This window comes from Aethalodelphis obliquidens, unplaced genomic scaffold (genome assembly GCF_003676395.1).
Source record: "Aethalodelphis obliquidens isolate GAN/ISIS:26980383/991018 unplaced genomic scaffold, ASM367639v1 scaffold38, whole genome shotgun sequence".
In the NCBI taxonomy this organism is placed as follows: Eukaryota; Metazoa; Chordata; class Mammalia; order Artiodactyla; family Delphinidae; genus Aethalodelphis; species Aethalodelphis obliquidens.
Genome location: NW_020837982.1, coordinates 12,534,920 through 12,556,922, shown reverse-complemented (window position 1 = coordinate 12,556,922; position 22,003 = coordinate 12,534,920). Strand labels below are relative to the sequence as shown.

The 22,003-nt window shown below is 50.4% G+C and overlaps 1 protein-coding gene and 1 non-coding gene across 12 annotated transcripts in view; one reads left to right on the top strand and one right to left on the bottom strand.

The window, feature by feature from the left end:
- The window catches only part of GAS7 (growth arrest specific 7), a 194,442-nt gene that overhangs the window by 124,062 nt on the left and 48,377 nt on the right, over positions 1–22,003 (top strand). For all 11 annotated transcript variants that reach the window (XR_003438035.1, XR_003438036.1, XR_003438040.1 and 8 more), the window contains one exon: positions 18,173–18,253. Coding sequence is in view for 2 of the 11 variants with exons in the window: in XM_027131059.1 (XP_026986860.1) it covers positions 18,173–18,253 (81 nt within the window). In the remaining 9 variants the exon portion in view is untranslated. The remainder of the gene's footprint in view (positions 1–18,172; positions 18,254–22,003) is intronic.
- TRNAL-UAA (transfer RNA leucine (anticodon UAA)) lies at positions 14,105–14,177 on the bottom strand. The gene has a single exon. It is a non-coding gene; the product is annotated as a tRNA-Leu (tRNA).

Here is a 22,003-nt window from a genome sequence, read left to right as displayed (position 1 = left end):
CCTTGGTCTGACTCCGTTGTTCAGGGACCGACCTGCACAAGCCCAGGTAGCGGCCCAGAACTTGCATTTCATCAGCAGAGAACTGAAATCAGGAGCGTGCAGGAGGTCACCCAGGGCAAGCCTCCAGGGGAAAGAGAGCCCTGCAGAACCACGCTTAAGGGCGGGGCAGAGGGGGCTCGGACAGAATCGTCAGAGATGTGAGGCTTCCAGGAGCAGGCAATGTCCTGAATGGCAAAGGAGAAAAGATTGTCAAGACAGACTGAAATACAGGTCAGATTTATGGTGGGGGAGGGGATATTGTAAGTCTTTGGGGGAAAGCACACATTATTTAATAAATGGTGTTGGGCCAGATGGCTCACAGGAAATTTTGTTGGGTAAGTTAATGCAATGACACTATTGTTTTCGTAGAAACTCAGCAAGGCCATCAGAGCATGAGACTTTGGGAGGCATCTTCCTCCCACCCATCTCCCCTTATCTCCTCACGGTTTATGGCTCTCTGGGGCATTTTGTCGGGCAGGGTGGTACTGAGCTCAGGCCCCAGGGTTCTGGTATCAGGAAATTGCTTGTGCTGCGGTGCTCCATTCTACCCAAAGTTGACTCTATTGCCAAAAATGAGAGTGTGTTTAGTTTCTGGTTATTGACCTATTATCAGTAGCCAGCCTATTCAGGGACCTAAGCTAGTGTTAAGCGGGACCTCTTATTTGCATAACAAATAACTGCATTTCAAGAAAACAGCACAAAGTTGTTTTGTTCCATTTATCATTGGAAGCCCAGATATGCACATTTAATCACTTAACAGGGTCAGAGATATTCAGGTCTTCTTTTTGGAGAGATGCTGGCTTTTTAGATATTATTTAAGATATATTTTTACTATTTGGACCTCGAAGGGATATTTCAAGCCAGTAACGAAGGCCAAGCTTAGTTTTGCTTAGTGTATGAGTCAGTATTTTATCTCTTACATAGATTAATCTTTATATACTTTAAATCTGATAGTTTCATTTATCTGTCTTTCATTTCTAAAGAAAGAGGATCATTTGAAGAGGGTGCCTTAGTCCTGTTTCCCCGAGAAAGCAGAGCCTGAGGCAAGGATTAAGTGTTAACACCTTATTTGGGAGGTATAAGCCCAGAATGGTGAGGGTGGGTGAGGGGGGAAGAGAGGCAAAGGAAGATGCTGGCTAGCCTTGACAGTGAACTGACAGCCAGCGGGTTGCTCAGCAAGTGTGTTCGCTTCTCTGGAACCAGGTTTGCAGAGAGGAGTCATGCCTTTGAGTAGTCCACGGGAGAGCAGAGGTGTTTTATCTGCTCCCCTCCTTCTCATCTCCTGTTTCCCACTGGCCACGCTTCTCTGCTTGGAGAGCCATTTCCCCCCACTTTGGGGTGTAGCATCTGACCCCCAGCAGCCTCTTGGAAAGCCTTATTCCATGCCCACAGAGTGATGCTTCAGCCAAGCCCAAGGCGATGGTCAGTGGAGCGTGGGTGAGGTACCCACCAAAATAGGAGGAGGCAGTCGATGGAAATGTGAGGAAGAGCCCAATGTCTGTCCCAGCCTGGAGGCTCCTGTCCCACTGTGTGCTGGGCTGTACATCTCTCTCCGCTGTCAGGCCTTGATGACTTGATTATTTACAGGGTTTCGGTGGCCGATGACTTTTACTCAGTCATCCTAGGGGGAACCTTACAAATCATTGAACACAGCAGTTGGCAGTCTACAGCCCTTGGGCCAAATTCAGCTTGCAGCCTGTTTCTGTAAATGGAGTTTAATTGGAACACAGGCGTGCTCTTTTCTTTTCTTTTTTTTTTTAATATATATTTATTTTAATTTTTGGCTGCGTTGGGTCTTTGTTGCTGTGCGGGTCTCGTTGTGGTGAGCGGGGGCTACTCTTCGTTGCGGTGCGTGGGCTTCTCATTGCCGTGGCTTCTCCTGCTGCAGAGCACGGGCTCTAGGTGTGCGGGCTCCAGAGCGCAGCCTCAGTAGTTCTGGCTCGTGGGCTCTAGAGCACAGGCTCAGTAGTTGTGGCACAGGGGCTTAGTTGCTCCGCAGCATGTGGGATCTTCCCGGACCAGGGCTCGAACCCACGTCCCCTGCATTGGCAGGTGGACTCTTAACCACTGCACCACCAGGGAAGCCCCTCTTTTATTTTCTTATTGCCTAAGGCTGCTATTGCCCAAAGATGGCAGAGTTGAGTAGGGTCCATATAGCTCACAAAACCAAAAATGTTTACTCTCCGGCCTTTAAAAGAAAAAGTTTGATGATCCCCAGCCTAACAGATAGAACCCGTTCATTTTACACACGAGGAAGGGAGTCCCCCATGGGGTAAAGGGACTCAGTCAAAGTTACCTGCCCATTCAAAGACCAAGCTATGCTTGGATCCCCTGTCTTCTAACCTTTTCCTTTGTACCTCAGTATACAGGAGGATGGGCATGGGGGAGGGCAGTGACTTAATTTGCAATAAGGATAACTGAGTTCGTGGATTAGTAGCAAAAACAATCCGAGATAACTTTTATTTTTAAGGGAAACACAACTATCTTCTGAGAGCATCAACTGAAACCCAGGAGAGCTGGGAACTGTTTTTAAGCTCTTTTGACAAAGAATTCATATGTATAAATGTTTTATTATGTTTGTGAGCCAAACGTGGAGGATTAAACCAGGATTTGAGCTTTTGGATTCATTTACCAAATAATAGGCACTTTTCTTGATTTCTAGTTTTAATTTTTCTTTAAATGAGTAGATTCCCATTTAACTTTATTACAGCAGGAGCTAATGTGAGTTTCTGGATAAGTTTTCCAGTAGAACCCTTTTTAAAAGCATTCCTTGAGCTTCTCTTTGTTACAAATAATTGGAATACTTGAGAGAGCAGCCTTGATAATTCTCAGTTAATAAAAGTTGCCCTGAGAAACTTCTGCGCCCAAAAACATCAGTGTGTTTTCATCTGTCCATCTGTGTTGAACAAATGTGAGACTAAAACGATGCTTTTATTTGGCACATTCAGTTGATTGAAATAGGTGTGTGTGTGTGTGTGTGCATGTGCGCGCGCGTGTGCGTGCATGTGTGTTCATGTTTTTTATTTTAGCTGTATTATTTTTCTTTCATGGACTCTTTCTTAATGGGAAGCTGTGAGCCCTTAAATCTTACTATTCATCTGTTTCTGTGGGGTTGCGTTTTTCCCTTCCAGAGAATTCATTTTAATCTGTAATATTAAGGTAACACTTCAGTACACATCTCTCATTTCTCAGCAGTTTTTAAGCAGTTTTAAATTCTCCTGGAATTTTGGCAGGTGCGAGGTGGGTTAGAGAGTCATTCACGCTGCCAGGAAGTTGAAGTCCCATAAAAATCAAAACACAAAGCAGACAGAATTTTATTGTTTGCTAGTGTTACTTTGAAAAAGACAACTTATTGGTCAACAGTGTAAGAACTTTCCTCATTGGATGTTAGGTGGGGTCACCAGTTAGCAGCAAGTGGTTCAGATCTGGAATAAAATAGAATGTATGGCATAGGACCCAGCAGTTCCACTCCTAGATATCTACCCAAGAGAACTGAAAACGTGTCCACACAAAAATTTATACATGAATGTTCATAGCAGCATTATTCATCATGGCCAGAAACAACCCAAATGTCCATCAGCGAATGAGTGGATAAACAAAATGTGGTCTGGGAATTCCCTGGCGGTCCAGTGATTAGGACTCCACGCTCTTACCCACAAGGGCCTGCGTTCAATCCCTGGTTGGGGAACTAAGATCCCACAAGCTGCTTGGTGTGGCCCCCCCCCCCCCACCAAAATTAATATCCGAAACAAAATGTGGTCTGTCCCTGCAATGGGAAGTTATTCAGCCATAAAAAGGAAGCAAGTACTAATGGGTACATGCAACATGCCTGGGTGAACCTTGAAAATATCGTGCTAAGTGAAAGAAGCCACACACACAAAGCCATGTGTTGTGTGATTCCATTTATATGAAATGCTTAGAACAGGCAAATCCATAGACCCAGATAGTAGATTTGTGGTTCCAGGGAGTGGGGTGAAGGGGTGACTTCTCACGGGTAAGGGGTGTCCTTTTGAGGTGATGAAAATGTTCTAAAATTAGATAGTGTAGGTGGTTGCACATCTCTGTGAATATACTAAAAACCCCTGTAATGTATGCTTTTAGAGAGTGAGTTTCATGGTATATGAGTTATATCACAATAAAAACAGGCATATAGAGGTAGGTGGGTGAGTTGGTGACTTTCCTGGTGTCCTTCTAGAACAAGTCCTTTGATGCCTCAGTTGGGCATTCCTTCTGCCCGATTCCCAAACTTTGGGGGGCATTGAAGCACATGGGGAGTTTGTTTAAAAATATTGACACACAGCTCCTGCCGCAGACCTACTGAATTGGAATCTGCTATTTGGAGCGAGTAAAAATTTCTGCTTTATATCTTTAATTGTTTTCTGATAGTCACCACCTATTTTTGACGTCTAAGGAGACAACCAGATTGATGATGGCATGGTCAGTGGATCAAATATTCTGACACTGAAGAGTCCCTTGAAATCCAGTTTTTCTCTTGTGGAAATTCAATGAGAAAATACAATTTTCTTCGAACAAGTAAACGTGCATTATAGTCCCAAGGTTAAATAAATGGTTTATGGTTATATAACCATAAACCATTGTCGTTAAAGTAGAATCTCGCGGAAAAACGACTTGAAGACAAATAACTCAATCTTACAGTGACAGGATATAGAATGAGAATAAAATACCAAGAAAGGCCCTTCACCTGGCTTGTGTTTATACTCTTGTGTTGTCAGGGTAGCAGACTTGCAGATATCTCTAGCCTTTATTCTTGTCTACATAACAGGATGTAGTGGCAGTTCTTATCATTTCACAGCTTTTGAGTCAATAGCTCAAAAAACATTTTTTTTTGAATCTCAGTATTTTTGCCATTAAAAAAATAAAAGACGTATGAACTCTGGTTTCAACTTTGTTTCTAGCTGCAACTAAGTCAAAGGCTTTGGGGCTTCTACTGTTTTCATTTTCCCATTCTCTGTAGCACTCTGACATCTAGACATCTGAACACCATCCTTGCCTTCAAGGAACTTGGAGTCTAGTGAAAGAGTTCTAGGCCTTGGAGATGTAAGAAAGCTGTAAAGTTTTTCTTCCTTCATATTTCTCTTCTCTGGAGAACGTTATCCCGGAATGTCCTAGCTGGCCTCTGCTTTGCTTAGGACATACGTACCAGTGTAGGGTCACCTTGCCCTCATCATCACTTTGCAGAGCCCAGTGGCCTAGTGAGTGTGGTGGGATCGGATCGTATCCAATGACTAATCCAGCCCTGTCACGCTAGTCCATCCATATAAAGTGGTAGGATCTTTTCCAGGCATTAGATCGACCTGTATTCATTACAGGCCAAGAAAAGTACAAGGTGATCGTGAGCTGTGTATCCATAAGGAGTGACGTTTGCTTGGGTTGAACTCTGGTGTGTGATGACTGCATTTCTAGGGCAGTTGTAGTGCCTCTGGTGGCGGGGGGGCAAGGCAGGGTCAGGACCTCTAGATCCAGGTGAGCTGTCCTGCAGAGATTCAGGTAGAGTCGATGTCTCACGGGGGATTGTCTGGAGGCCAGAGGCTGTCCACAGAAGGATTTTGTTTTGTGTTCGCCATCCTTAAAGATGTTGAATGAGTTGCCAACATTGAAAAATTGGGACGTTTTTCATACCCACCCAGATACTTGTCTCCTTTTGAAAAATTGTGAGGTATGGCCGCGTGCGACCCGCCTTCCTGCCTGAACGCCACCGGTGGATCTGGGCAGGTTGCCACCACTCCTGACTTTTCTTCTACTCGAGTCTGCCTCATGCAAGCATCTTACATGTCCAGTGCTTGTGGGGCCTTGAGCTTTGACCTGTGTTTGGACATAGCCTCATGGCTTGACAGCAAGTATTGCAGGGGAAAATGAGCATTAGGCATAAAATCAGGAATCTATTTTATAAATGCACTTGGAAATAAGAGATTATGAAAGGGGACCAGGCAAGAGATGAAAGAATCGGGAGAAAGGACTGACCGGTCCACTTCAGGAAGAACTTTCAGACTCATCCCATACTCTGCCTTATTCCTGGAGCTTTTATGTGCACCCGACCTATTAGTGCAGGAAGCGTTGCCGTTTGGGGGCTTCTGTAAAGCCTGTGTGTGTGCGGGGTGGGGGTGGGGCAGTGGGAGCACGTGGCCGCAGCAGGAAGTTGGGGTCCACAGGGAAGGGCGGTCTGGACAGAGAGAGCCATCAATGCTGTTTAAAGAGTTGGGTCCCACGGAGTCAGTGGAACTCCTGGCAAAAATGGAAATTATCCATAGGTTATATTCTGATGAGTGAGTGGGCCAGGACCACGTGAATGGATTATCAAGCCACAAGTGTTTGCTCAATGCCTTCTCTGTTGCCGTCTCTCATTATGCACTTGGATGGCTCCTTGCAGGGGCGGTGTGGGCGAACACAATGCAAATGGCTTCGAGAACGCCTCCCGGTGGAGATGAGATTGTTAAAGGAGACTTTACTCGTGGGTTGCAGTCCATTTTCTTTCCTGCCTGAACAGACCTCTGCAGGTCCCTTCCGGCCCTAAAATCCTGTGCAACAGGGAGTTGCCACACCGCCGTGCTCCTCACCCACCACTGCTGGGGAACGTGCCTCGTACGGAGAGCTGGCGTGGCGTCCCGGCGATCAGATCTTCACTGTTGGAGGAAGGTCTTGGAGCTGAGGAACAGCCTTTTTGTAATTTCAGTCCAAGATGGATTCCGGAGTAGGCAGTGCTCTTCCAAGAGGTGTGGGAGGAGGATGGGGTGAGAAGTTAGTGGCGCGGGATGAGTGTTGATTGCGTGCGCTCCCCGGCACCGGGGTGCTGGGCTGGGCACGGGGCTCTGGGAGCCTCCCCTGAAGGGTCTTGCTGTCCTTGGAAGGTCATGGGCTGGGCCTTGTACCCGGCGGGGCTCCTGGACATTCCTGTGGAGTGATGCGCTGCCCTCTTGCCGGCTGTGCTTATTAGCACCTGTGTACCCAGCCCGAGAAGAAATAGCCCCTGCAGTGGGTGAGAGCAGAGGAAGTTACCGAGCGGTCCAGCACAGGGATGGACTGCGCGAAGAACGTGCTGGAGGGGGGTTCTGCCCCCCGCCCCCTCCCCAGGCATTCAGCCTTAATGGCCCTTGTGGGGATCTAATGGGGGTGGGGTGGTCTCGGGGACTGGGGATACTTGGGGTAGGGAGGTCGGAGCGGAAGCAGTTTTCCAACTGGTACAGACGTTTTTCACTGTTTGAACAACCAGTCTGACGGCACTCGTGCTCTGCGTGGCTGCCTGCTGGGACATGTACTAGGGCTGGGGCTTAGTTGTCCCCTGGTCCCTGGTGGTCCAGTTCCTTGCTCCCCCTCTGGGCCCTGCCACAGACCCGGACCCTCTGCTTCGGAATCCCTGGACTCCTCTGTCCAGACTTTCTGGCCCCCAGATCAACCCCATAGGTTAGCGTGACCTCCATCCCTGCCTCCTACTGTTCCCAGCCAGCTGCAGCCTTTTGAACTGTGTCCCCCCCACCCCACCAAAGGAAGTTTAAGTCCTAACCCCTAGGACCCTTGAATGTGACCTTGGATATAGGGTCTTTGCAGACGATCAGGTTAAGATCCCGGCGCTTGCTGGGCCCTCATCCAATACGTCGGATCCTTACGAAAAGCGTTTTGGACGCAGAGACAGACACACACAGAGGGAAGACGATGTGAAGACACAAAGGGAGCCCAACTATGAGCCACGGAATGACCGAGGCCACCAGAAGCCAGGGAAGAGGCCTAGAGCAGATGCTCACAAGCTCTCAGAAGGAAGCAATCTTGCTGACACCTTGGTCTCAGACTTCCAGCCTCCAGAACTGTGACACAATACATTTCTGTCGTAGTCGAAGCTGCCTAGTTCGTGGTGTTTTGTTAGGGCAGCCCCAGGAAACCAATACATTTCCCACGCCCAGAGTAACACGCCATTGTGGTCTCTTCGGGCACTGCTAAAACAAACAAGCGGTGTTTTGTCCTCCGCAATGCTGTGGACAGGAGCAATCTGTCATCTGTGTCTCAGAACACCTGGCCTACGGGGCAGTTAGCACCAGCAGCAGGAAGGGTGGCCCGCCTTCCTGTTACGTTGCCAACCTATCGCCAGCCGATCAGCGAATGTGAGGTATGAGCTCTGGCTTAGGATAGCTGCCAGGGTACCAGAACGCCAGTAATTCCAAGAGATGTGCGTGCGGGAAAGCTTTAATACAAGCTGCAGCAAAGAGACACTTGTTTTCTCTTCCCCATTTAAGTGGATTTCCCACTCCTTTTTTTTTTTTTTAATTGGAGTAGAGTTGATTTACAATGTTGTGTTAGTTTCAGGTGCACAGCAGTGTGAATTGAGACACTTCATGAAGCAGTTGATTTCCCGGTACTTGTGAGGCTTCTCTTGAACATACCAGAGAGGACTTGGCTGGAGGTCATGTTCATCTCCGGTTTAAGCCAGATTCTAGGTGCATTCCCAGCAATCCTGGTCTTGAGCCCCCATCTTGCAAAGAGAAGGTTGCGCCGCTTTGGAAAGCCTTTCAAGCTTTGTATTTCCTAAGGACAGAGCCCTGTGGCCATGCAGACAGGACCCAGCTCCCGGCCACCACCTCCCTCTGTCCCTGATTCCTGCTGCCTGGGGTGCCCTCCACTCTCATGACACACCATTGCATTTAGATGTGCAGGGAGATAACTTGTACGCAGGGGTTCTCCCTGAGCAGTGGGATCAGGGAGGATTTTTATGTTCTCTTTTGACTTTGCCGTTTTCCAGTGTTTTCTCCCTTGGACCTGTATTACTTGTACAAGTAGGTAACATTAGCTTCTCTGAAGTAGAGGAGCGGATGGGAGCTGAGCACCAAGGTTCTCTCTTGCTTCGCCTTCCCCAGCACGACATCCCACCCTCCTCGGTTCCTCTGGAGAGGTGGTCTCGTGTTCTGGGGATCCTTCTGGGGCTGAGATGCACAAACTGGAGCCTGAAAGGCCCCCGGTCTTTTCTCTATGGCGCAAAGGGGCATCCAGGGATGCCGGGCCACGTGATCTCTGCCACAGAAGGAGGTGTGTTCTGGGCTGGGAGTCAAGGAGACCCCCATCCCCTCCTCCCCCTCCCTTCTCTTCCTCTCTGCCACGGATAAAGACTTCACTTGCTTTCTGCTGCCGGTATGTAAAATTAACATGTGCTGATGGGGGAGACACTGCAGAAAAGGTACGGAGAGGACAGAACAGGGGCACAGCCTTGGGAAATAGGACAGAAGGGGCCAGGGAGCACACAGTGCTTTTGGACACCGCGTCCCCACCCAGCTGGCTCAACTCTCGTGCACAGAGCGTGAATTCCTCTTACCAGGCGTGCAAATGCGAAGCCTTCTTAGTTAGCGGGCTTTAGGGATGGAGAGGAAATCCTCAAGAGGCGTGCATAACAGCCCAAACATTTGTGGTCCCGGCGGATTTCTTCTTTGCTCTCTCAGAGCATCTGCCCCGTGGGGTTCACTTTTCTCTCTCCACATCTCTCGGGCCAACTTGACTATTTGCTGCAGTTTTCAGCCAACAACACCCGTTCAGAGGAAAGGAGGTGAGCAGTGGATGCTTTCAAGTCAGGAGTAATTCGTGGGTTGGTTTGATTGTTGTACCTTTCAAAAAAAAAATTATTTTTTATAGCCCTACCTCCAGCCGCTGGAGGCAGGGTGAACTGTTGCAGAGAATGCTCTTCGTCCTGTCTTTCTCTACGTCTGTGGTTCTCAAAGTGGGGTCCCTGGACCAGCAGCGTCAGTATCACCTGGGAATTTGTTAGAAATGCTGTCTCAGGCCCCACCCTGGCCCTCCTGAATCTGACCCTCTGGGGGTGTGCCCTGCAATCTGTGGTTTAACCAGGCCTGCAGGTGAGGCTCATATGCTCTAACGTTGCAGGAGGCTGCCTCTGCCCCCAGCATTTTAGCATTTCCCTAATTGGATGAGGCTTTCAGGCTTCTTTGCAGAGAGGGTTTTCTTTGTTTGCTTTTTTTCTTTTTAAACTTACTCATGCACTTTCCTAAGGAATCTTGTTTCATTCAGCTCTACCCATTTCTTCCCCATTTTGTGTAGTCTTCTCTACCCGGAATGCCCTTTCTTAATGTTTGAGGAGAGCTCATTTTGCCCAGCATTTCTATACCTGTTTTGCAGTGTTGGTTCTTTTGTGCCTCAGGGGCTGGCCGGCCTTCCCCGGGCATCCAGCGGCCTTGGAAGTGCCTTTGCGGCGGCACCTCAGGGAGATGATTGCCTATTCCTATTTCCCGGAATAACCAGAGCTCTTTCTGACAGTCTCCTCTGGCTTGTGAAAAGCAACACTCTCAGTGATCTTGAGCATTATTTATAAAATGTAAAGTCACGCCTTTTACTGGAAAGTCTTCTAAATCTGGATTAGCAGTGCAGAGCGATTGAAGTCCATAAATGCTGAGTTTCTGAGAAAACAAAACAGAAAGGTGACGTATGGGTGGAAAATACCACTTCGTGGGTAGAGAAGCTTCTGAACCGTTGAGCGGTGTGATTTTTTTCCCAGGAGAGGTTATGGAAGTCCTACTTCAGAAGTCACAATTCAGCCTGGTCACAGAAGGAGATTCCAGATGTGGATCTAATGGCCTTGGGGCTGGCGTTGACCATTACGGGGCAGTGCATGTGGGAGATTGTCCAAGGGCAGGGACTACCTTGTTATAGGAATAGAAGCCCACCCAAAGTAGCTTATGAAAAAAGGACCTTTATTAGAAGGATATGGGGCATCTCACAGAAGCCCCCGCTTAAGGACCAGAAGGAAAATCAGGCTCGTTGTTTGTCCTGGGTTTCTGGGATCTCCTGATGTCTTATGCCCATTTCTGGGTCTGTTTCATACATATTTTTCTCTGCAGACTTGCCTTTTTTCTTTAGTAGCCGGTTAGCAGAAAATGATCCAGTGGGTGAAAAAAATAGTGTCTTGTCATCTTCATTTGCACTCCTCCAATTTTTTTTTTTTTTTTTTTTGCGGTACACGGGCCTCTCACCGCTGCGGCCGCTCCCGCTGCAGAACACAGGCTCTGGACGCGCAGGCTCAGCGGCCATGGCTCATGGACCCAGCCGCTCCGCAGCATGTGGGATCTTTCCAGACCGGGGCGCGAACCCACGTCCCCTGCATCGACAGGCGGACTCCCAACCACTGCGCCACCGGGGAAGCCCCACTTCTCCAATTTTGAGTGAGAATCAGCATCTTTTCTTCCTTATTGGTCATCTGCAATTGTTTTTCTGTGACCCACCTGTACGTTCTGGGCTCTTTTTGGATTGAGCAGCTTGCTTGATGTCTGCTTCATACTATGTGAAGGGATTTGGTGACCCGTCTGCTCTCCCTGCCCCTTCTGTGTCTTTCTGTTGTCTGTTTATCTTTTTATCTACACACGTGCACACACACACACACACACACACACGTGCGCGCGCGCACTCACTCACTCACTCATCTTTAAAGCCAGCCATTGGCAATGTAACTAGACTTGCTTCTGACAGTGCTTTGAATTGAGCCTCCATTCATTCCTCAAACATCTATTGAGTGCCTGCTGTACCGGGGACCAGGGAGACAGAGATACGTTTATCTGATACAGTCCCAGCCCTTAGAGCACATCTCTGGGAGGATCGGATTTGAAAGCAGGTGTTACAGCTGACTTAGGATGACCTCATCCAGCTCCCCAGCCGTCAGCTCCCTGAGGGCAGGGATGACGCTGTGAGCTCTCAGAGCCCCTCCCCAGCCTGGTGCCTGTTCACAGGGCTCAGAAAACCTAAATGATGTTGGCGGAGAGCACATAGGGCTGTGAGTGTCCCGGGCTTTGATTTGGTAAGATTTCCAGCTGAGAATATCCTGATGGCGCTGACCTGTCAGCTCTGTCCCTGCCAACCACCTGGGACCAGGATTGCATAAAACCCTAAGGACTCAGTTGTGCTAAAGGGTTTGTGACAGTCACTGTAATTCATAAGGCTCCCTCAGACACTAAAATAGATAACAAAGCCGCAAGTCAAAGCAGAGGCTCTTGGGGACGGATGTTATGAACCTGATATTTTTAGAACATTGGGGTAGACGTGACATTTTGGAGGGTTCCTTAAGTTCCCCTACGTTGCTCTCACACATCTTGCTTCGTACTATGCCTGATCCCGTGTCTGATCGCTCCCCTGGCGTTTTTTTGTCTCATCCAGGTACCTCCCCCTCTGTGGCTGGTTCCCATCATGGTTTACTATGGACTCTACCCGTTTTTCTTACATCTGGTTAACCCCTGAGCCTGCTTGTTAAAATGCTGACTTCTGGGTTCCACCCAAGACCTGCCAAAGCAGAGTCTTCGGGCGCAAGGTCTGGGAATCTGTAGCTTCAGATCGAATGATCCTGAGGAGAGACCAAGTTTGGGAAACAGACCTGCAGCTTTGCTTAATAGCTGTGCTTAGGGTCTGGGTCCTGAGTGTTCAGGCTTTGATGTGATAAGATTTCCTTCTGGGGACCCATCTACAGTTTTCTCAGCCATACAGCAGGGCTTGTAATATCTGTGAGCTGGCAGTCAGCTGCCCATACTTGCTGGCTCAGTGACACGACCCCCTTTTTCCTGTGTTGCATCAGCCCTCATCATTCCCCAGCCCACGTTCAGGGGTTCCCGGTGTGTTTGACCGAGCCCGCACCCTATGAGGAGGTTGGTATGTCGGGGATCCTAAAGGGGTTGAAGGACAGGCTCGGGGTGTTCCCGGCGGACCACCCTCCCTACTAGAATTTCTCTGGGAGCTCCCCACCCTACTCTTGCAGGCCCTTTGTGCCAGCTGGAGCCAGTCCGAAGCTTGACTCAGGCCAATATCCAACGGCCAGGGCACTGACGGGGCTGCTGCTTCATCCATTGGCATCACCAGCCTCTGTATCATCTGTAGAGCGGGCGTCAGGGCCCCTGCCCCGCCTGGATCACAGGGTTGCATAAGGGTTCTGTGGGCTGCTGTGCGGGGACCCCCCTGCAGCTCAGACATGCTAACGAAGACCTTCTAGCATCTCTTCCCCCCAGCCCCCGAGAGGGAGCCGTGCCCTCCCTCTCCCTTTGGGAGCTGTGTTCTGTGAAGGCAGGAAGAGGAGGGTGGGGCAGGGAGGCAGCTGGTGGGGTGGAAGTTGGGAAACAGAGAGGAGGAAAGAGGAAGGAAGGAATGCAGAGGGTTTTGTTTCATTCATATTATTAGTGTTGTTGTTTAATGTGTTTGAGGGCTTCCTCTGTCTCCGAGACTGTGCTGGAAGCTGTATGTGCCCACTGACCGTGCATCCCAGGACCACGAGGCTGCAGTCGTGTCATCCCCACTTTACAGTGAGGAAACCGAGGCCGAGTAGTAAGGGGTGGAGCTGGGATTCGAACCTCTGTCTGTGTGACACCTGAGCTCTTAGGAACATCTCTAGGCTGCCTCAGAATATTTGAGGGGTGTTTTAAACACCCGGTCCAGGTTCCTTTCCACTTCTTGCCTTTCTTGTGCCAGTGGAGTCCTGGTGTCCCCAGCTCTCCTCTCCCGCAGTGCTCAGGGGAGCACCCCAGGGCCGTGTGTGCTGCCTGAAGGCTGGGAGTTGGTGGGGTGTTAGCTGCCACCTACTTACCCCCATCCCCACCCCCCAGGCTTGACTCCAGCCAGCATTTCCTGCTGAAGACCTCAGGTCTCCCAGCCTGGGGTCCATGTTTGCTGAAGCTCAGGAAATAGACTAGATTCTGGGGCCAGTGGCCGTGTTGCAACCCTTCTGGGCTGCCTGAGACTCAGGGTCTGGCCCAGGCTCAGAAGCCCTCCCGCTGGTGATCAGACCTAGACGATCCTGCAGAGCAGTTCATGCCCCTCCAAGAGGGTGTTGTGTTTTTTCGTTTGTTTGTTTAAATGTACAAGGCTATATTTTATTCAGTTAGGTACAGTATTCTACATATCTCCAGTTTCCATGGAATTTGTTAATCCTGTGTTTCAGTTCTTTGATGTCATTTTAAAAATTTTGTACCTGCTTCCTTTTTCAGTTTTGACAGAGGTGCTTTAAAGTCCTAGTTTTGGAGGCATGTCCACTTCTTGCGATTGTGAAAGTTTTCTTGGCCACACCACATGGCTTGCAGGATCTTAGTTCCCTGACCAGGGCTTGAACCTGGGCCCTCTGCAGTTTAAGTGCAGAGTCCTAACCACGGGACCGACAGGGAATTCCCTGCAAAAGAGTGTTTGCGAGGAGCTTTTGCGTCCTTCTGTCTCCACATGCTCTGTCCCTGCCAAGGGCATCCGGGGTGTGCGTGATCAGGACCCAAGAACCCAGTTCCTCCTAGGCTGGTACCTGTGGTTATTTCACCTGATAGCCAGTGGGGGCAGCAGAGAGCTACTACTCAACCAAGAAAACTGACCAATCATGAGCCAGGAGTCCACTGGTGGGTGGGGCAGAGTGTGGGAAGGGGAGGGGGAAAAGGGTGGGGGACAAGGCTCACAGATTCCCCCAAGGCAGATGAGGTCCAGGGGCTCACTGACTTTCCCAGTGCAAGCTCGTACCTTGCAAAGCATGAAGGATGTAGTTTTAACAAAGGGAAACGAAGTCTACAAGTGACTCTAAGGTTAATAACTCCTGCCTTGCTTACTGTTTTTTAGAAATAATTATAATAATAATTATTCTTATTTTAAGGAAGGGGCGTCTGTGCTCTGAAATCACATTGACATCACTTTCCACCTTTCAACTATACTCTCTCTTTAGAAGTTTTATTCTACATGGGCAGCCCCTGTAATCCACTGATGGGGAAATGGAAATTTCTGGCTTCTCACATGGATGGCTAGAATAGCAACCTCCCTTGGTCCGATTTGATCCACGGTCAGCAGTCAGCTCATTTGTGTGTGTATCTGTCTCCCCTGGTTTCAGCGGAAGAGGTTCGAGTTGAGTTAGAGTTGCCTTTAGGAAACAATGTGTTTCTCCTGAATTGGGTTGGACGGTCAGAGGCTTTCCAAGCACGGGTTTCACTCCTTCCACTCTGTCCTCACTGGCCCCCACCCCCCGCCCAGAGCCTTTGGGGCCTGCATGGCAGTGACTGTTAGCAGTCTGGGTGGTCACCTGGAATGACCTAGCACCCCAGGATGGAAGCCCAGAGAATGCAAGGGGCCCTCAATCCAGGGTAGCCTGAGCCCCGAGCTGCCACTTCAGTTTTGCTTTGGCGCTATCGGGGAGCCTGGTGTGCTGTAAATAGATTAGGGAGTCTTTTATTGAAAAAAGACCTGGAAATGGTTTCCTGCCTGTGTGTGGTGTGGTCATCTGGGGTGATTTTTCCTGCTGCCGATGAGGTCACTCAGCCAGAGCCCCGGGGGCTCTCTCCAGATGTCCGCCTGGCCTGCCCCAGGCTCACAGTGGCTTTGTATTTTGGACTGACCAGAGCTGGCTAAGACCAGGAGGTGGGCTGGGCGGAACCCTTCAGGCATCTGCATTGTTCCTGATGGAGTCCTGGCGGAGGCTGGATAGAGAGATGCGATACAGGAGAAGAGATTTCCGCCTCTGAGGGCCTGTGAGTGACCCAGGCCAGCGAATACAGGGCAAGGGGCCTTCCTTCGGGCCCCAGCAACTAGAGCGTGGTTCTGACTGCAGGCAGCATCTCCCTGTGATTTCAGAGCCTTCTCCTGCAGTCCGCTGGGAAGGCTGCATGGAGGAAGAGGCGTTTTAGTTGGAACTTGGCAAACGAACACGATCCTGACATCCAGGGATGGTGGGGGCAGGAGGTGGTGAGGGTGTGTAAACAGTCAGAGCAAAGACATGTTCCGAGACCAGCAAGTGGGTTACCTGGGCTGGAGTGAGGTCAGTGGGAGTCAGTCTGGACAGACAGACAAGGTTGCTGTGCTGGAGCCTCGCTGGCGGAGAGGTGGGCGTGGGGATGACAAAGCTTGGACTTTGTTCTCTGTGCCATGTTGGAAAGGAGGCGCAAGGGGTTCTCCAGGTGAGCGCTGACCCTGAGTGGGGAGACACGTTAGGGGTGAGGTGGAGAGGAGGTGAGGAAAGTGATGGAGGAGCACCTCCAGGCCCCGGGAACTGATTGCATGTGGGTGGTGGGACCCGGGAGGAGCTGGTGAAGCCGTGGAGGTTGGTCCCCTGAGCCCCAGGGGGCTGCGTTGAAGGGGAGAGCCTGAGCTGGGCGCTGTGGATGTGGAGACAGCAGTGTGGTCTCCAGGTGGGGCCGATCCAGCGGACGGAAGAGAGGCCTCTTTAGGAAGGAGATGGAGGCTGCAGGCCGCGTCTGGTCTCTGCTGGAGCCCAGCTCACTTTGTAGGAAGGCTTCTTTCTCATCTGAATTCCCCCCCATTTCTACATCCAGCCTCGCTAGTCTGTTTGCTTTATTTAACTCTGATAAAGCACTTACTGTGTGCCCCTGTCACCCAAAGCACCTTCCATGTACTAACCCATGTCATGCTATTACAGCCCTAATTAGGTACCATTTTTATCCCCATTGTACAGTTGAGAAAAACAAAACACAGGGTTAGATGGCTTCCAAAGGTCACTCAGCTCCTGAGCGGCCAGGCCTAGGATGCTTTCCACTGCCCTCGGCCTCTCAGCGGTCTGGTGGTCTTTATATAGATTCTCCAAGTCTTGGTGCTCTCAGCACCGCCCAAGCGTCCCTCCTCCTCCAGGGAGGCTGCCCTCTGGTCACCCCTCCTAGAAGACCCCTCTGCTCTCTTGTTCCTGGTCACATCCTCCCTGCTGCTTGCCTTCTGCTCACCCTCCTTTTTCTCTCCCTTAAGACATGAAGGGACTGTATTACCACCCGACTCCTAGAGCCATAAGATCCTAAAACCCAAACAGTAGATCTTAAGGTTTTGAGACCACCAATCAAAGCTGGAGGGCAAGAGTATTGGGGCCTAAAGGACCAGTCAGCCCGACCCTTTCATTTTAGATGAAGAATCGGAGGACCAGAGAAGTAGCGTGACTTGCCCAGGGCTGCACAGCAGATAAGAGTCGGAACTGAGGGCAAACCCCAGTTCTCTCGAATCTTAATTCACAGAAGCCATTGAAAGATTGTGTTCGTGTTTGCTTTAAATATTTGAGACAATTGAATTTTCAGTAAGAGAATTTTGGACTAAATAGTGTCATATCCATATATTGGACTAACTTTAAAAATAACTTGATGCTAAAAGCTTATAAATGGGCATTTGGCATGAACACAACAGCTGCCATTATCGATCTCATTTTACAGAGGTGGAAACCAAGGGGACGATTAGCTTGGTCAAGGTTAAACTGGTGGTGAGAGGCAGAGCTGGGATTCAAACCCAGACATCTGGCTCTAGACTCCCTGCTGTTAATAGATCCTAACCCCTGTGCTCTCTGGCCCTTTTAATGGTTTTGGAAAGATACCCACGGAAGTCCATAGGTGAAAAGAACGTACAGTATGATTTTGTTTTGTTCCAAAGATGTACATAGGCCTAGAAAACAAATCAGCACACAGGTGCCCAAATGTTTAGTGACGGCCTCCGAGCTGTGGGATTACGGATGATACTTTTTCTTCTTTGCACTTCTTTCTACATCATCACGTTGTACATAGTGAGAAAGTATTATTTCTATCACTAGATAATTTTATGAGAAGTCTCTGCTCACAGCAGTGAGATGGGTAGAGTAACGTTTGGGGGATGATCATATAGCTGCAATCTTAGCGTTATTTCTGGCTGGGTATTGGAAGAGAGAGAAGTGTTCAGTCAGACACCGCAGCTGTAATTCACATGAGACGTGGAGTTGTAGAACCAGGAAGGAAGTCACCCCCAATCACCCAGGTCTCTGTACAGACCCCCGGCCAGGGCTCCTTCCTCTGGGCTTTGGGGTTTCAGATGACAGTGGGCGTTTGGGGAGTGATGCCCGGTTGACAGCTAGGGTTCCAGGATGAGGGACCGAAGTGGAGATGCATGAGTTGGCAGCCTCGCAGGAGGAGAGGGGCAATGGGGGCTGTTTCACAGGATCCCACCCAGAAGGCCACCTCCTTTTGGTCCCAGCTGCATGGAGAAGGGTCCCCAGCAGAGAGAAACTTTGTTGTCATGGGAAGGCAGGAGAGGAGATGGATATGGGAGCAGAAGGCGGACCCCTGCTTCCCGGGTTTAGGGAGGGAGGTGGCCCAGTTCTGCTCTGTGACACTCGGAGCTTCTGCCCTAGCAAATTCTCAGCGCGATTGTGTTTTTTTCTTTCTTTGACCAGAGACCACCTGGGAGCGTCCCAGCAGTTCTCCTGGGATTCCAGCCAGCCCTGGCCCTCACAGAAGCTCTCTGCCTCTGACAGGTACCATCCACGCACTACTTCGGGGCACCCTGGGGGCCGGCTGGGAACCACACACACCTTCAAGGGGGAGGCCACGGCTCTGGAGCCTGGGTCTGAAACCTGGCTGCGGATCGTACGGGCCAAACCTGGGGAGGGGTCTAGAGGGCTTGGAGGCCCCGTAGCCTGTTGCTCCATGGGATGGCAACACCCTGGTAGTGCCGGCAGCAGCTCTGGTCCCTCTCACTCGCTCTCAAGTGCTCAGGGAGGTGGCGGGGCATGGCTGGGTGAGGTGAAGCGTCAGAGCTCTTAGCTGTCTGCCAGTGTAGGGACCCAAACCGGGGGCAGACTCGGTCCACGTGGTTCCCGAAGGCCTCAAGGAATAGGAGTTAAGGAGGCAGGTGTTTACCAGGGCAGCTTTCAAACAGAATGTCTGGAAAGCAAATGGATTCCTTGCAAGGATATGAGTTCTCCATCAGCATAGGTAATGAAGCAGAGGTGGTCAAGGTAGACATTCCTATAATAGGTGGAGGGGTCATTCCTCTTAGGATACATCTCATTCTGGGATCCCAGGAGGTGGGTTGCAGGACACGCCAGTGGGGAGAACATCTTCTGACTTCTTGTGGATTAGACCTTGCATTAAATGTCACCTCCTCTGAGAAGCCTTCCTTGATGGCTCAATTTACAGTCCTCTCCCATCACTCTGGATCCCCGCTTCCTGCTGTTGCACTGTCCTCAGAGTACTCCTCCCTTGGTTGTCACTCTCCCACCCCAGACTGTAAGCTCCCTGAGGTGGGGACTCTGTCTCTCCTTTTCTTTTGTGGACTCCTCCGTCTCCAAATGGAGCCTGGCCTCAGCTTTGAGTGAATTCACAAACGGGGTATGTAGACCTGGAATTTGAACATCAGTAGCATTGACAGTGTGGGACAGAGGAGGGGAGGCATGGGCTGGGGGAGGGGGGTTGGGCAAAAGCAGCAGTGACATCCCCTGCTCACGTGGAGGGGAGGGGAGATGAGAGCCCCGTACCCTTCTCGGAACACGAATAATTTACCGAACGCATCACAGGAAACCAAAGGAAGAGCTGAAAGTCGTAAGAGGACTCTTAAACCCTGGATTGGGAAGGGAGCCGTGCCCAGTGTGAGTGGGTCAGGCCTCACCTTTCCCAGTGGAGCGTCTTTCAATCTCCTCCACCACTGAGAAATCAAGTGGGATCCAAGCACGTTATTTAGGACTGAGAAGATTGCCAGCCACAGAACTCAGAACCCCAGTGGTGGCAGAACAGACCTGGAGAATTAACTGAGGTCTGGGAGAGGGGATTGGGGGGATGCTTCCCACGGAAAGTTCTTCTAGACTTTTAAAAGTTTTTGTTTATATTTGTGTGTGTGTGTGTGCATGTATACACACACACACACATATTTTTTTCATTAAATTTTTTAAAAAGGAACCCCCTGTGGTGCAGGGAAATGGGGCATTTCCTCCCGGTTTCCTAGGGAGGCAGCCAGTGCTGCAATCTCAGACCAAGTCCTCAGAAATGGGGCCATTCGGCCTTCCTAGCTGTCATAGGACAATAGCATTTCCTGGCACGCTGCCTTGTCTTTTGTTGCTGTTCTTGTGATTTTTTTTTTAACAATAGAAATGGTAGTGTGAATAATGTGAGGTGTGGCCCTCTATCCTGGCTGGCTCCAGGCCACCCAGACGCTAGAAGGAAAACCCAGCTGTCTTTTCCGGCCAGAGGGGGTCCACGGAGCAGGACACAGGCAGGGGGAGGCTGGGTCGTGTGAGATGACAGGTGACAATGGCCCAGCCTGCCACCCTGCACGGCTTGCTACACGGGGCTGCTGGGGCTGGTTAGGGAACTTGCCCTCTGGGTCAGCGGGGTCACCTCTCCAAAGCCTGCTGTCACTGTCACTGGCCCCAGCAGCATCCTCTTGGTGGGGCCATCCCCCAGAAGGACTGAAAGAAGCTGGCTCAGGTCACCAGCCCGGAGGCCCCGGCGTGACAAATTCCTGCCTTCACGTCTAGCACGAGAGCCACGATAACCCAGCACTGCGCTGGGTGCCGGGACTCTGAGGGGCTGAGAAAGGCGGGAGATGGCGGAGAGGGTCAGATCCGGGGATGAGAATTGCCAAGGTGGCCAAGGCATCGGACAGACTTAGGTGGACCCCCAGGGGCCAAGGGCACCTGCTTCCCACGGCCCTGGGATCCCAAGTCTGTCCATTTCTCTGTGAGAAAGGGCTTTGTAGTCACAGACAGCTGGAAATCCTGTCTGCTCTCTTCCACTTTGGAGAGCACACATCAGCTCAGAGAAGACCTGAACTGAAGCCCCCATTTAACTTGCTTCTGTCCTTGTGTGTGTTTGTCCGTGTCACGCGTACATACCTGTTAAGGCTCCCTGGCTCTGGTTGTCCACTCGGGGGTGATTTTGCCTTCAGGGGACATTCGTGGCTGTCACCAGTGGGGGGAAGAGCTACAGGCGTCTAGTGGATAGAGGCCAGGGATGGTGCCGAACGTCCTACAATGCACGGGACGGCACAGCCCCCCAGTAAAGGGCCGTCCAGCCGCGCTCGTCAGCAGTGCCGGGGTTAGAAGCTCTGTTCTAGAAGGACTCAGAACCTCGGCTCAGCACTGCTCTCTGTCGGATGATGGACGACAACCCGTGACAGTGAGAAGCGGCCGCAAGACATTCAGGACCCCAGCTCGTTGACTCTCAGACCCACGTTTTGTTTCCCAGTTTTAACATCTTGGAAATCAATGGTGTATCCTAGTCTAATTGGAAGCATCTTTTTTTTTTTTTTTCTTTCTCAGCAGTACTTAAAATAAGGGTGCCTCTAACAGTCAGTGATGTCTTAGGTTTGTGAAATTGCAACTCCTTAGACAGGGGCCTCGGGCACACCCCTTCTCCTTGCCAGGCCTTGCTTTGTCCATTTGTAAATGGGAGGAAGACCACGGCTGAGGTCCTGTCCAGCCCTCCGTGGTTATGATTTGAGGCCCTCTCTACCCTGGGGCATGAACACACGTGTCAACTGTCCATCCACCCTCTGGGATGGAAGCGTAGAGAACCCACCTGTGAGGGTATAGCAGGATCCGAGGTATTTTGACATCATCTTTTCTGGTTTTTGAACTCAACCTTCTGTCTAAAGAATAGAAGAATAACTGTGTTGGTGTTTCTCTCTACAGGAGAGTGCTAGAATTTTTCCAGCCATTCTTTCCTTCAGTTTTAGAAGCAGCTTTCAGGAGATTGAATTTTATTGTGGGGAGAGAGATAGACTTGATGAAGACATGCGGTAGCTTCAAAAACTGACTGTCCCCGTCCTTGGGCTCCCGGGGCTGTGGGCACCTTGCCTGGAGACCACTCAGGGCCCTGGATCTCAGCCTCTTTTGTTCTGCTTCTGCTTCTGCAAAGCAACAGTGGTGGACTTGCAAACCTTTTCATTCAAAAAATATGCCAGACATTGTTCTCAGTACTGGGGATACAGCCACAGACAAGCCAGTCCTTGTGTGGTCCCTGCTCCCAGGAACCTACATTCTAGTGGCAGAGTTGGACAAACAGGCAGACATGGAATACGTCAGATGTTTGTTGCATGGGCAGCAGGACAGAGTGTGTGACTGGGGCGTGAGGGATGGCCTCAGTGAGGAAGTGATGTTTCGGTCAAAGCTTTAAAGACACGGAGAAGACAGTATGTGTGTGGGGTGGTGGTGGAGTGTTCTAGGCCAAGGAACAGCTAGTGCAAAGGCCCTGGGGCAGGAGTGACCTTGGCATGTTTGAGAACAGAA